At 46.8% G+C, this 16,269-nt stretch overlaps 1 protein-coding gene across 1 annotated transcript in view; it reads right to left on the bottom strand.

The window, feature by feature from the left end:
• Nucleotides 1–635: 635 nt before the first annotated feature.
• Nucleotides 636–16,269, bottom strand: part of LOC126235632 (PDF receptor-like) — a 368,747-nt gene continuing 353,113 nt past the window's right edge. The window contains exons 12-14 of the mRNA XM_049944344.1: nucleotides 3,843–4,042; nucleotides 789–884; nucleotides 636–645 (exon numbers count right to left, since the gene is read on the bottom strand). Of these exons, the coding sequence (XP_049800301.1) occupies nucleotides 636–645; nucleotides 789–884; nucleotides 3,843–4,042 (306 nt within the window). The remainder of the gene's footprint in view (nucleotides 646–788; nucleotides 885–3,842; nucleotides 4,043–16,269) is intronic.

Raw genomic sequence — 16,269 nt, 5'->3', positions numbered from 1 at the left:
TATGTTGAGGTCAGTATATGTTTAAACAAAGGTGAAATCTCTTTATCCAAGATTTTGCCAATTAGAACTCATGAGTCAAAAAAAAGGAACCTTTGTGAACAACGTCACAACATCGGGACTGACTAATGTATTTGAACTGTTCAGTACGAGTGATTTTAGTTTTGCCAATGAAGTCCGCACAGTTACCTATGTGATGTGCGCATTTTCTCACAAGAGGCCTTAATAATGACGCCACATGTTTGGCACAGTCATAAGTTGGAGATTCAATGTTGCTCACTATATGACCGAAACGAACATGTTCCTTGTGCATCTCTGGAAATCCACAAAGCCTCGGCGAAAGTGCGCCAGTTCGTTTCAGTCTATGCACAACTTCTGGTGGAAAGGGGGACGCCATTAGAAGTGAAGCAGTCTTCCTTACCACCTGGTTGGCGGGGTCTTTACTGATTCTGGTATCTGTTATCACTCAGTAAAATGTTTATTTTATCACGATAGTCGTCTAGATACATTAAACGAGTGCCATTACCTCTGACAGCTGCACTTCGTAGTTTTCAGTAGCATTTACAGGCAAGTTCCTTTAGTTGTTGACATAGCACAAAAAATTTTCGCTCGGAATAATAAATTCCGCCACACAGTAGCTACGTAGGTCTGCAGGTATACGCCATGTCCGTCTGTCTGGGTACTCACAGCGCACGGAGCCCGCGGCGGACGGCCTGGGGCGTTGCCGGCGCCCCTCCGTCCCGCCGCCGCCCTCGCTGTCGCCGTTGACGTCCGCGTCGTCGTCGACCGGCGCGGCGTCGGCGTCGGCGTCCTCCGACTCGAGCGCGTCCACCTCCTCCTCATAGTCCTCGCCACACCGCGACTCCTCGTCGCTCACCCTGCGTCTCCTGCCGGCACAGTTGCCGTTACGAGGTCTCTGGAGAACGAAAACCCTCTCTGCAAGTAACACACCAGAGGTCGCCCAGAACTCTTGCAAACACATCTATCCTTAGGGTAACTCTACCACAGGGTAAACAGAAGAGCCACGCATACTGACCGTTACCTGGATAAGGATTCTAGCCACCATAAGTCTATATAAATGACCTGGGTGACAATCTGAGCAGTTGTCTTAGGTTGTTCGCAGATGATTCTGTAATTTACCGTCTAGTAAGGTCATCCGAAGACCAGTATCAGTATCAAAGCAATTTATAAAAGATTGTTATATGGTGTGGCAGGTGGCAGTTGACGCTAAACAACAAAAGGCGTGAGGTGATCCACATGAGTTCCAAAAGAAATCCGTTGTAATTCGATTACTCGATAAATAGTACAATTCTCAAGGCTGTCAATTCAACTTATTACCTGGGTATAAAATTACGAACAACTACAGTTGGAAAGACCTCATAGATAATATTGTGGGGAAGGCGAGCCAAAGGTTGCGTTTCATTGGCAGGTCACTTAGAAGATGCAACAAGTCCACTAAAGAGACAGCTTACACTACACTCTTTCGTCCTCTGGTAGAATATTTCTGCGCGGTGTGGGATCCTTACAAGGTGGGATTAACGGAGGACATCGTAAGGGTGCAAAAAAGGGCAGCTCGTTTTGTATTGTCACGTAATAGGGGAGAGAGTGTGGCACATATGATACGCGAGTTGGGATGGAAGTCATTAAGGCAAAGACGTTTTTCGTCGCGGCGAGATCTATTTACGAAATTTCAGTCACCAACTTTCTCTTCCGAATGCGAAAATATTTTGTTGGGCCCAACCTACATAGGGAGGAATGATCATCGAAATAAAATAGAAATCAGAGCTCGAAGAGAAAGGTTTAGGTTTTCGTTTTTCCCGCGCGCTGTTCGGAAGTGGAAGGGTAGAGACATAGTACGATTGTGGTTCAATGAAACCTCTGCCAAGCACTTAAATGTGAATTGCAGAGCAATCATGTAGATATAGATGTAGATCTCGGACAAAAAAGAGGCCTGATTGAAACCTTGGTAGACAAGCCGCACAGAATTTGGAAATTTAAAAGATGAGCTTGAACATCTACAGTCAAAGATCAAGAAGGTAACATGGAAATAGATCGAGCACTGAATCCTAGGGAGAGTATCAAGATCGTCGAGAAACGACGACCGCCCAGAAAGAAAAATTTCCTTATGTACATCAGTACGATTACAGATCGCATTGGGAAGGTCATGAGCAAGTATGGTGTGGAAACTACCTTCAGACCCTCCGGAAGAATAAAAGAATGTTTCAGATCGGCAAAAGATACACGAAATCGTTTGCTACACCGGTTGTGTATAAAATTCTTTGTACACTACTGGCCATCAAAATTGCTACACCGCGAAGATGACGTGCTACAGACGCGAAATTTAACCGACAGGAAGAAGATGCTGTGATATGCAAATGATTAGCTTTTCACAGCATTCACACAAGGTTGGCGCCGGTGGCGACACCTACAACGTGCTGACAAGAGGAAAGTTTCCAACCGATTTCTCATACACAAAGAGCAGTTGACCGGCGTTGCCCGGTGAAACGTTGTTGTGATGCCTCGTGTAAGGAGGAGAAATGCGTACCATCACGTTTCCGACTTTGATAAGGGTCGCGTTGTAGCCTATCATGATTGCGGTTCACCGTATCGCGACATTGCTGCTCGCGTTGGTCGAGATCCAATGACTGTTAGCAGAATGTGGAATCGGTTGGTTCAGGAGGGTAATACGGAACGCTGTGCTGGATCCCAACGGCCTCGTATAACTAGCAGTCGAGATCACAGGCATCTTATCCGCATGGCTGTAACGGATCGTGCAGTGGCTGCACGATCCGTTACAGCCATGCGGATAAGATGCCTGTGATCTCGACTGCTAGTTATACGAGGCCGTTGGGATCCAGCACAGCGTTCCGTATTACCCTCCTGAACCAACCGATTCCACATTCTGCTAACAGTCATTGGTTCCCTGAGTCAACAGATGGGGACGTTTGCAAGACAACAACCATCTGGACGAACAGTTCGACGACGTTTTCAGCAGCATGGACTATTAGCTCGGAGACCATGGCTGCGGTTACCCTTGACGCTGCATCACAGAGAGGAGAGCCTGCGATGGTGTACTCAACGACGAACCTGGGTGCCCGAATGGCAAAACGTCATTCTTTCGGATGAATCCCGGTTCTGTTTACAGCATCATGATGGTCGCATCCGTGTTTGGCGACATCGCGGTGAACGCACATTGGATGCTTGTATTTGTCATCACCATGCTGCCGTATCATCCGGCGTGATGGTATGTGGTGCCATTGGTTACACGTCTCGGTCTCCTCTTGTTCGCATTGTTGGCACTTTGATCAGTGGACGTTACGTTTCAGATGCCACGAGAACTCGAGGGAGCGGCGAATATATGGACAGTATAGAGGGCACTACAGTTCATCACGTGACGTCAGCTGCGAGATTGTCTCTGGTAATTGAAAGTAATCAAATGGTTCAAATGGCTCTGAGCACTATGTGACTTAACTTCTGAGGCAATCAGTCCCCTAGAACGTAGAACTACTTAAACCTAACTAGCCTAAGGACGTCACAAACATCCATGCCCGATGCAGGATTCGAACCTGCGACCGTAGCGGTCACGCGGTTCCAGACTGAAGCGCCTAGAACCGCACGGCCACACCGGCCGACTACACTAAACTCAAGGTGGTACCATTCTTTGAAACTACGTTTGTTTTCATGTCGTCCTTGCCAGTCGATCCACTCGGTGAATCTCATGACAATGAAGTTAATTACGTTTCTCCTTCAGCTTAATGTATCTGGCTTTATGTGTGAAGTGTTGTGAGTGTGCTTCTACACTGTGAGCCAGTCCACAGTGCTGCAGAGGAGGGGTGTGCACGCACCTGCGCTGCCGGCGGGCGGCCGACAGCCTGGGCAGCGGCCGGCGGGTGGCGCCGAGCGCGGTGCAGGCCACGGGGCTGGGCTGGCGCCGCTCCGCCGGGATGTACACCCCTGAGAAGACGGACATGCGCCGCGCCGCCGCCTGCTGGTGCTGCCGCAGCGACAGGTACACCGACACGCTCTTCATCAGCGCCGTACGCACCTGCAGGAGGCAGTCGCCAGACAAGTCAAGTCACACTCAGCAGCACGTAGCTGCTACAAACCGTTTCGCTGCTGCGAGCGTGTGCCAGCGACCTTGCCGCAGTGTTATCACCGGTTCCACTCACATCACCGAGGTTAAGCGCTGCCGGGCTTGGCTAGAGCTAGGATGGGTGACCGTCTGGTCTGCCAAGCGCTGGTGGCAAAGCGGGGTGCACCCAACCCTTATGAGGCAAATTCAGGAGCAACTCGATTGAGAAGTAGCGCCTCCGATCGTGAAAACTGATAGCACCCGGGAAAACGTGTAAGGGGTGTGTCAGAACTCTCCATTATATTGATTAAATATTACATTGAGTATCAAAAACAATATAGCCAACTTTGCATTGTGTAAGATTCTGCGATTGTCTATGGAAATAAATAAGCGAATAGATATCGATAGTAACAATCTGATGGCGAAACATGGGAGCGCGATTGTAAGCATTGTTATGAAACGAGGACTGCCTGCGAGAGTAAAACTTCAATAGTGTCGGTTGAGAACTCGGAGACAGAAGACGTGTCACACTTCCCTCTCGTCGGTGATGGCATATCTTACCACACTCAAGGCCTGATTTCATTTATAGGGCCAGGAGAGATTTAGATGGCTTATCTACGCTTGAAGATGGAGTTCAAGGTAAAATTCGCAAGCATAACGTAAAGCGCAATTGCAGGGCTAGGCTCGTGATTGTTAATCCGAGTATGCAACAATCGAATGTTTTGCTTGTCAGTTAAAGAAGCCTCCTTATCCTCCAAATAGTAATAATTATTCACGGCAGGTACTCACAGCTTTACTTCTGCCAGTACCTCGTCTCCTACCTTCCAAACTTTACAGAAGCTCTCCTGCGAACCTTGCAGAACTAGCACTCCTGAAAGAAAGGATATTGCGGAGACATGGCTTAGCCACAGCCTGGGGGATGTTTCCAGAATGAGATTTTCACTCTGCAGCGGAGTGTGCGCTGATATGAAACTTCCTGGCAGATTAAAACTGTGTGCCCGACCGAGACTCGAACTCGGGACCTTTGCCGTTCGCGGGCAAGTGCTCTACCAACTGAGCTACCGAAGCACGACTCACGGCAGGTACTCACAGCTTTACTTCTGCCAGTACCTCGTCTCCTACCTTCCAAACTTTACAGAAGCTCTCCTGCGAACCTTGCAGAACTAGCACTCCTGAAAGAAAGGATATTGCGGAGACATGGCTTAGCCACAGCCTGGGGGATGTTTCCAGAATGAGATTTTCACTCTGCAGCGGAGTGTGCGCTGATATGAAACTTCCTGGCAGATTAAAACTGTGTGCCCGACCGAGACTCGAACTCGGGACCTTTGCCTTTCGCGGGCAAGTGCTCTACCAACTGAGCTACCGAAGCACGACTCACGGCAGGTACTCACAGCTTTACTTCTGCCAGTACCTCGTCTCCTACCTTCCAAACTTTACAGAAGCTCTCCTGCGAACCTTGCAGAACTAGCACTCCTGAAAGAAAGGATATTGCGGAGACATGGCTTAGCCACAGCCTGGGGGATGTTTCCAGAATGAGATTTTCACTCTGCAGTGGAGTGTGCGCTGATATGAAACTTCCTGGCAGATTAAAACTGTGTGCCCGACCGAGACTCGAACTCGGGACCTTTGCCTTTCGCGGGCAAGTGCTCTACCAACTGAGCTACCGAAGCACGACTCACGGCAGGTACTCACAGCTTTACTTCTGCCAGTACCTCGTCTCCTACCTTCCAAACTTTACAGAAGCTCTCCTGCGAACCTTGCAGAACTAGCACTCCTGAAAGAAAGGATATTGCGGAGACATGGCTTAGCCACAGCCTGGGGGATGTTTCCAGAATGAGATTTTCACTCTGCAGCGGAGTGTGCGCTGATATGAAACTTCCTGGCAGATTAAAACTGTGTGCCCGACCGAGACTCGAACTCGGGACCTTTGCCGTTCGCGGGCAAGTGCTCTACCAACTGAGCTACCGAAGCACGACTCACGGCAGGTACTCACAGCTTTACTTCTGCCAGTACCTCGTCTCCTACCTTCCAAACTTTACAGAAGCTCTCCTGCGAACCTTGCAGAACTAGCACTCCTGAAAGAAAGGATATTGCGGAGACATGGCTTAGCCACAGCCTGGGGGATGTTTCCAGAATGAGATTTTCACTCTGCAGCGGAGTGTGCGCTGATATGAAACTTCCTGGCAGATTAAAACTGTGTGCCCGACCGAGACTCGAACTCGGGACCTTTGCCTTTCGCGGGCAAGTGCTCTACCAACTGAGCTACCGAAGCACGACTCACGGCAGGTACTCACAGCTTTACTTCTGCCAGTACCTCGTCTCCTACCTTCCAAACTTTACAGAAGCTCTCCTGCGAACCTTGCAGAACTAGCACTCCTGAAAGAAAGGATATTGCGGAGACATGGCTTAGCCACAGCCTGGGGGATGTTTCCAGAATGAGATTTTCACTCTGCAGCGGAGTGTGCGCTGATATGAAACTTCCTGGCAGATTAAAACTGTGTGCCCGACCGAGACTCGAACTCGGGACCTTTGCCTTTCGCGGGCAAGTGCTCTACCAACTGAGCTACCGAAGCACGACTCACGGCAGGTACTCACAGCTTTACTTCTGCCAGTACCTCGTCTCCTACCTTCCAAACTTTACAGAAGCTCTCCTGCGAACCTTGCAGAACTAGCACTCCTGAAAGAAAGGATATTGCGGAGACATGGCTTAGCCACAGCCTGGGGGATGTTTCCAGAATGAGATTTTCACTCTGCAGCGGAGTGTGCGCTGATATGAAACTTCCTGGCAGATTAAAACTGTGTGCCCGACCGAGACTCGAACTCGGGACCTTTGCCTTTCGCGGGCAAGTGCTCTACCAACTGAGCTACCGAAGCACGACTCACGGCGGGTACTCACAGCTTTACTTCTGCCAGGAGAGCTTCTGTAAAGTTTGGAAGGTAGGAGACGAGGTACTGGCAGAAGTAAAGCTGTGAGTACCTGCCGTGAGTCGTGCTTCGGTAGCTCAGTTGGTAGAGCACTTGCCCGCGAAAGGCAAAGGTCCCGAGTTCGAGTCTCGGTCGGGCACACAGTTTTAATCTGCCAGTAAGTTTCATATCAGCGCACACTCCGCTGCAGAGTGAAAATCTCATTCTGGAAACATCCCCCAGGCTGTGGCTAAGCCATGTCTCCGCAATATCCTTTCTTTCAGGAGTGCTAGTTCTGCAAGGTTCGCAGGAGAGCTTCTGTAAAGTTTGGAAGGTAGGAGACGAGGTACTGGCAGAAGTAAAGCTGTGAGTACCTGCCGTGAGTCGTGCTTCGGTAGCTCAGTTGGTAGAGCACTTGCCCGCGAAAGGCAAAGGTCCCGAGTTCGAGTCTCGGTCGGGCACACAGTTTTAATCTGCCAGGAAGTTTCATATCAGCGCACACTCCGCTGCAGAGTGAAAATCTCATTCTGGAAACATCCCCCAGGCTGTGGCTGAGCCATGTCTCCGCAATATCCTTTCTTTCAGGAGTGCTAGTTCTGCAAGGTTCGCAGGAGAGCTTCTGTAAAGTTTGGAAGGTAGGAGACGAGGTACTGGCAGAAGTAAAGCTGTGAGTACCTGCCGTGAGTCGTGCTTCGGTAGCTCAGTTGGTAGAGCACTTGCCCGCGAAAGGCAAAGGTCCCGAGTTCGAGTCTCGGTCGGGCACACAGTTTTAATCTGCCAGGAAGTTTCATATCAGCGCACACTCCGCTGCAGAGTGAAAATCTCATTCTGGAAACATCCCCCAGGCTGTGGCTAAGCCATGTCTCCGCAATATCCTTTCTTTCAGGAGTGCTAGTTCTGCAAGGTTCGCAGGAGAGCTTCTGTAAAGTTTGGAAGGTAGGAGACGAGGTACTGGCAGAAGTAAAGCTGTGAGTACCTGCCGTGAGTCGTGCTTCGGTAGCTCAGTTGGTAGAGCACTTGCCCGCGAAAGGCAAAGGTCCCGAGTTCGAGTCTCGGTCGGGCACACAGTTTTAATCTGCCAGGAAGTTTCATATCAGCGCACACTTCGCTGCAGAGTGAAAATCTCATTCAGTAATAATTATTCTTCACATCTAAATCATAAGTATGCTGTCGCTATCAAATATTAATATGACTCTGAAATTGAAATAATTTGTTAATCAGGCCCTTAGCCATTATTGATACTTATGAGGTCTTTGTCAGGCATTTCGCCATTATTAAAACTTATCAAACTATTATTGGTCATGAGGGTTTCTGAAGTTTTTCAATAGACTTCATTTATGAAATTCCTTCTTACAAGATATTTAGTAGTTAACAGGACCCAAGCAAACTCCTTTTTATTAAATTTATTCTTTGTAACAATAAGCTTTAGCCGCTGCTGCTGCACGCTCCTGCGAACTGCTGTAAACCACTTGGAAAAAGGCAGTCATCTAAAGAGGTGAGAGTAAAACTTAACGCTAAAACAGAGACATCTCATGTACTCTAATCCAGTAAATTCCGTTGCACAAGCCAGATTCTGTATCAGTTCTAAATTATTATTCAAATACGTGGTCAGATAGCTTAGATTTTTGTTGTTACACATTCATTTGTTCCTGTAGCTTTTCATATTCAAATACGCACTGAGATAGATTATCCAAAAGTTAGTTTTAAGTTTGTCGTGCAACGATCTGTTGAGGTCTGAAATGACAGTGAAACTGACACTAATACAACACGCACACAGTTTTACGGAGGGTAGATTCCGATTACTGACAGCTCAGGTTGCTTATCGAGTCCATTTTCACAGACGAACATAGGCTTTATTTGTTGTAGGTACGTTTCAAGTGGTGTGCTGACCACACGCCCCTCCATATCCGCACCCAGTGACTCCTATAGACTGAGGACGACATGGCGGTCGGTTGGTCCCGTTGGGATTTACAAGACTTACCTGGACGGAGTTTAGAGCTGCGAACGGGTATACACGTCCTGTTTCGCCGCTCTCCAAACGTTGTGTACTGGTATACGCGCGCCATTAGGTTTTCCCTACAATTCTGTGGAGTTTCAGTGCGTCCTGAACCGCAGACGTCTCACTGCTGCGAATGACGTACTTCCGTATTTCGGAGAAAAAAATGTTTCGGGTATTTATCAAGCTACATATCTGCTGCCTCTTTGCGTGCTATCAGTTGCAGAAGACCTCGTTTCCTTATCTTGAATGGTTTACGAGACATGGCGATGGTTATGACCACAGCATTCACTATGAACAAGGACATGTCCGGGGGTGGGAACTGAGAACTACTTAAACCTAACTAACCGAAGGACAGCACACAACACCCAGTCATCACGAGGCAGAGAAAATTTCTGTGTCCGCCGGGAATCGAACCCGGGCGCAGGAGGGACATGTCCGGGGTCGCGGATATAAAACCCAGTAACTCAAGAACGACATCAGATATCCTTCTGCTCTTAATTTAAAATAAAATTTCCATATTTTATCTAAGTTTCATTAACTGCAGTGTATGAGCTAAAATCAACCATAAGCACAATTTACACAATGCGTTTCTACTTCTGCAAAATCATTAAAATTTCGTGCAACGTTTTCCTTCATTTGTAAGAGCAGAGTAAATTCCATCCTTTATCAGGCGAAGATATCTTACTGAAAGATGCGCAAAAATCAATTTCTTTCACCTAATAGTTATGTCAAAAACAGGTGACTAGCATTTCATAGCGACCGGCAAGTCCACATGGACCGTCGGTCGGATGTAAAACTCAATAACTCGAGAACGAAATGATATGTCCTGTTGTTGTTGTGGTCTTCAGCCCAGAAACTGGTTTGAAGCAGCTCTCCATGCTACTCTATCCTGTGTAATCCTCTTCATCTCTGAGTAACTGTTGCAACCTACATCCTGCTGAATCTGCTTAATGTTCTCATCTATTGGTCTCCCTCTACGATTTGTACCCTCCACGCTGCCCTCCAATACTAAATTGATGATCTCTTGATGCCTCAGAACGCGTCCTGCAAATAATCTCTTCTTCTAGTCAAGTTGTGCCACAATTCCTCTTCTCCCCAGTTCTATTCAGTACCTCCTCATTAGTTACGTGATGTACCCATGTAATCTTCAGCATAACTAATATGACTCTAAATATTCCCATACCTTTAAAAAATTTTGACCCATGAATGGAAAACAATGGGATTCTTCCGTTAGTCAAATATTAGGTAGTTGCCAGGCTTTAAAAGTACAAAGTAGTATACCAATGGGCCTCTAACATGTGTTAAAAGTAATGCATAATCGTTGTTGTTGTGGTCTTCAGTGCAGAGACTGGTCTGATGCAGCACTCCGTGCTACTCAATCTTGTGCAACTTCTTCATCTCAAAGTTCCTACTGCAACGTACATCCTTCTGAAACTGCTTAGTGTATTCAGCTCTTAGTCTCTCTCTATGATTTTTACCCTCCACTCTGCCCTCCAATACTAAATTGGTGATCACTTTATGCCTCAGAACATGTCCTACCAACCGATCCCTTCTTCTGGTAAAGCTGTGCCACAAATTCCTGTTCTCCCTAATTCTAGTCAGTACCTCCTCATTAGTTACGTGATCTATCCATCTAATTTACAGCATTCTTCTGTAGCACCACATTTCGAAAGCTTTCTTTGGGATTTGAATTAATATATTTTTCTTTAAGTCTGAGGCTATTTCAGCTGTCTCATATATCTTGCTCATCAGAGGGTAGATTTTTGTCTGGGGTGGCTATCCCAAGGCTATCAGTAGTTCTAATGGAATATTGTCTGCTCCTGTGGCCTTGTTTCAACTTAGAACTTTCAGTGCTCTGTCAAATTCCTCAGGTAGTATCATATCTCCCATTTCTTCTTCATCTATGTCCTCTTCCATTTCAATAATGTTACCCTCAAATACATCACACTTGTATAGACCCTACATATACTCCTTCCACCTTTCTGCTCTCCCTTCTTTGCTTAGGACTGGTTCTCCATCTGAGCTCTCGATGTTCATACACGTGGTTCTCTTCTGTGCAAATGTCTCTACTTTATCCTGTAGGTAGTATCTATCTTACCCGTAGTGGTACATGCTTCTTTGTTCTCTAGCCATCACTGCTTAGCCATTTTCCACTTCCTGTCGATTTCAATTTGGAGACGTTTGTGTTCCATTTGGCCTGCTTCATTTACTGTATTTATATATTTTCTCCTTTAATCAATTAAATTCAATATCTCTTTATGTTATACATAGATTTCTACGAACCTTCGTCTTTTTACCTACTTGATCCTCTGATGTCTTCACTATTTCATCTGTCAAAGCAGCCCATTCTTCTTTCCCCTGTTCTTTTCAACCGTTTCCTAAGGCTCTCTCATTAAATTCCTACCATTTTGCAGTTTCTTCAGTTTTAATCTACAGTTCATAACCAGTAAATTGTGGTCAGAGTCCACATCTGCCCCTGGAAATATCTTACAATTTAAAACCCGGTTCCTAAATCTCTGTCTATCTGAAACCTACCAGTGTCTCCAGGTCAATTCCACGTATACAACCTTCTTTCATGATTCCCTGCTCTAAATTGCAAATAAAATTTCAATATTGTAGCTGCATGCCTTCACTGTAATACATAAACTAAAAGCTACCATACGAAAAGTTTACGAATTTTCGTTTCTACCTTTGCGAACTCTTTAAAATTTCGTGCAGTGTTTTACTGCCGTGCGAAGTGGCCGCTCCGTTTACCCATGTTGCGGATTTCACAGCCCCTCTCGCTGGAGGTTCGAGTACTCCCTAGGGAAGGGTGTGTATGTTGTTCTTAGCATAAGTTAGTTTAAGTAGTGTGTAAGTTTAGGGACCGATGACCTCAGCACACAATGTTCTACTTAATTTGATGCGGCGCAGTAAGTACGACGGATAACGAAAAGAAATTAAAGTCTTTGTCGAGTGAAGGTATCAGTCTGTAAGATGTGCAAATATCAAATATTTTTCACCCAACAGTTTTCGAAAATTCGGATGATAAGTATTTAATATAGTTCAGACCGCCGTCTCTCACCACAGGCAACAGCATTTAGCGAACACAAAAGCATCCTCAGCACGGAATGCGAAGAGCTCGTCTGTAACTACTAATGGGTTTGATCAGTCATGGTGGCGCGAACAGTACGCAACGGTGAGATTGCACAGCGACGGTAACGCAAAATGGTACGCTGTGAATATTTTGGCCGAGCACTACCAAACTGATACTCCAGTATTTCCATGGCTGCGCGACTTGTAGATTAAATTTTCATTCATATGCGAGCTTATTTTCGGTACAGACAAGCTAGTGTACAGATGAACAACTAATGAGTAAATGGTGGTTATTGGCATGTCGAGGCCCGTTTAAGACCCAAATGACACACGCAGTCGCTTGGGAGTTACATTTGTTTAGAGCGTATGTTATAATCAATAACGAAAACTGTAACGTTTGAAAATTTTCGGTAATCAAAGAAAAAAGGTTCCCTCAAATATCGGCCGCCACACGAGCCATGAATTTGTGGTTACGCGCCAACACTGACTTCAATATAGAACATTGTTTTAGGCCAGTGGTTTCGAAGGTGAGGGTAATATCCCCCACTGAGGGGTAAAATTAAATTTTCTGGATGTAAAAAGCAAACAGTTCGATTCTGTTTCAGTCACGAAACTAAATTATTTTCAAAAGATCGAACACTGTTCATATAAGTTATCAATAATTACTTTTTGCCAATTAATTCATTAATTTGATACAGGTTATACACTCCTGGAAATTGAAATAAGAACACCGTGAATTCATTGTCCCAGGAAGGGGAAACTTTATTGACACATTCTTGGGGTCAGATACATCACATGATCACACTGACAGAACCACAGGCACATAGACACAGGCAACAGAGCATGCACAATGTCGGCACTAGTACAGTGTATATCCACCTTTCGCAGCAATGCAGGCTGCTATTCTCCCATGGAGACGATCGTAGAGATGCTGGATGTAGTCCTGTGGAACGGCTTGCCATGCCATTTCCACCTGGCGCCTCAGTTGGACCAGCGTTCGTGCTGGACGTACAGACCGCGTGAGACGACGCTTCATCCAGTCCCAAACATGCTCAATGGGGGACAGATCCGGAGATCCTGCTGGCCAGGGTAGTTGACTTACACCTTCTAGAGCACGTTGGGTGGCACGGGATACATGCGGACGTGCATTGTCCTGTTGGAACAGCAAGTTCCCTTGCCGATCTAGGAATGGTAGAACGATGGGTTCGATGACGGTTTGGATGTACCGTGCACTATTCAGTGTCCCCACGACGATCACCAGTGGTGTACGACCAGTGTAGGAGATCGCTCCCCACACCATGATGCCGGGTGTTGGCCCTGTGTGCCTCGGTCGTATGCAGTCCTGATTGTGGCGCTCACCTGCACGGCGCCAAACACGCATACGACCATCATTGGCACCAAGGCAGAAGCGACTCTCATCGCTGAAGACGACACGTCTCCATTCGTCCCTCCATTCACGCCTGTCGCGACACCACTGGAGGCGGGCTGCACGATGTTGGGGCGTGAGCGGAAGACGGCCTAACGGTGTGCGGGACCGTAGCCCAGCTTCATGGAGACGGTTGCGAATGGTCCTCGCCGATACCCCAGGAGCAACAGTGTCCCTAATTTGCTGGGAAGTGGCGGTGCGGTCCCCTACGGCACTGCGTAGGATCCTACGGTCTTGGCGTGCATCCGTGCGTCGCTGCGGTCCGGTCCCAGGTCGACGGGCACGTGCACCTTCCGCCGACCACTGGCGACAACATCGATGTACTGTGGAGACCTCACGCCCCACGTGTTGAGCAATTCGGCGGTACGTCCACCCGGCCTCTCGCATGCCCACTATACGCCCTCGCTCAAAGTCCGTCAACTGCCGATACGGTTCACGTCCACGCTGTCGCGGCATGCTACCAGTGTTACAGACTGCGATGGAGCTCCGTATGCAACGGCAAACTGGCTGACACTGACGGCGGCGGTGCACAAATGCTGCGCAGCTAGCGCCATTCGACGGCCAACACCGCGGTTCCTGGTGTGTCCGCTGTGCCGTGCGTGTGATCATTGCTTGTACAGCCCTCTCGCAGTGTCCGGAGCAAGTATGGTGGGTCTGACACACCGGTGTCAATGTGTTCTTTTTTCCATTTCCAGGAGTGTAGATTCCTCACATAGTCCACCCACTATAAACATGTGTTTTGCTTTGTCCCGTAAATTGATGACGATAAAAGTGAGACCAATATGTAACAAATGCCACATATCTCAAGAAAAATTGTACTCAGGCGTGCACGGTCACGAACGTCGCATCTACATCCACACAGATACTCTGCAAGTCACACTTGAGTGCCTGGCAGAGGATTCATCGGACCACCTTCACAATAATTATTTATTATTGCACTCTCGAACAGCGCGCAGAAAGAACGAACACCTATATCTTTCCGTGCGAGGTCTGATGTCCTTTATTTTAGTATGAGGATTGTTTCTCTTGGTCGGCGTCAACAAAATATTTTCGCATACGGAGGAGAAAATTGATGATTGAAATTTCGCTGTGACGAAAATCCTTTTTGTTTTAATGGTGTCCATTTCAAACCCCGTGTCATGTCCGTGACACTCTGTCCCCCATTTCGCGATAGTACAAAGCGTGCTGCTCTTCGTTGAACTTTCTCGATGTACTCCCTTAATCCTATCTGGTGCGGATCCCACACCGCACACCAGTTCTACAAAAGAGAACGGACAAGCATAGTGTAGGCAGTCTGTTACTTTTTCTAAGTTTTCTGCCAGTAAAATGCATGGGGTGAGATCGGGGCTGTATGGAATATGTGTGGGCCCAACGAAACGCGCCAAGGTTCTATGAATCACGCCGCAGAAGCTTCGCTGGGAAGCTCCTATTCATCCTCCACGCATTCCTAATCCCTGCCCCAAGCGTTTTCCAAGTGTTTGGAGCCCTGAAGAAAGACATTTCATGGCCGTCGATTTCCTAAGGACGAAGAGACGCACGCGTCGGTGTAATAATGGTTCCGTAACCAAACAGAAACATTTTTGCATGAATGCACTAGAGTAGACCGTTTTCCCTCACAATGGGATAAGCGTGTTAACAGTTTTAGCGATTACTTTTGGAATAATAAAGGATTCGATTCCTTTCTTCCCATGTCTCTCGTTTTCATTTGACTGCTCCTTTTATATCACAATTTTTGACGGTATTTTTAAATTGTCTAGTACATTCGTGGGTAATTTTCTAAGATTTAGCTTGTTACTGACGGTCCTCTTCAAATGTAACTTTCGCAGTTAAAAGAGTTAGATGATATTTTTTGCACATCTGTTCCTCTGTTTTTAATCGACAGTGAAATAATCCGAAACTTGAAGAACTAAAGAATTTCATTATTAAACTAAAAAATATGGAAATAGTATATTTTTGTCTTTGAAATAAGTTTAATAAATAGCGTACTTCACCGCAGATGGAACAATACAGTGGGTGTAATTTCCTGTTTCCACTAAAACTTTTAATGTTGTCAGGAGTTGCTTGGATGGAAATCAGTTGTCTCTGTTCTAATATTTAACACTGGATCAACATTCAGAATTTTATATCTATTACGAAGGAACTACTGTTTAGCATTCTTGTTGAAAGAAAAACAAGCGTCCATAGAAAGGTAACTAATTTCTGAGGTGGTGGGCGATAACATTAAACGCTGAGTCAGTTGTGTGGTGGGCGACAACACTAAATGCTGAGTCAGTTGTGTGGTGGGCGATAACACTAAATGCTGAGTCAGTTGTGTGGTGGGCGACAACACTAAATGCTGAGTCAGTTGTGTGGTGGGCGACAACACTAAATGCTGAGTCAGTTGTGTTGAAATACCCGCACCATCCCTAGTTGCAGTGCGGTGCCTGCTGAATGAGTGGCGGACACAGAGTGGCAACAAGAGTAGGCACTGGTCCTTCTAGAGGGACTGCAACACTAGACCATCATAGGATCGTTCGGCTACTTTCGATGAGCAGTCAAAAAAACGACATTTCAACCAAGGTACAATTATAGCATGAATGTCATTGGAAATTAACGGGGATAAATTACTGAAAGCTGGATTCGTATTCCGCTGACACCACGCCAGGGGCAATAGAGATTGGCTTGCTGTAGCTACAGCGTCTACTGGCATATTGGATGGCGGCTCCTGCGTGTGGCGACGCCAACGTGTCTGTACACGACGTAGGGGAGGGTCAGAGGAAGCGGCGATCCTCAAGATCAATACCTCCTCCATACCTC

Source organism: Schistocerca nitens, chromosome 2 (assembly GCF_023898315.1).
Source record: "Schistocerca nitens isolate TAMUIC-IGC-003100 chromosome 2, iqSchNite1.1, whole genome shotgun sequence".
NCBI lineage: Eukaryota > Metazoa > Arthropoda > Insecta > Orthoptera > Acrididae > Schistocerca > Schistocerca nitens.
Note: the sequence above shows the minus strand (reverse complement) of the source record. Positions and strands in the feature narration are given on the sequence as shown.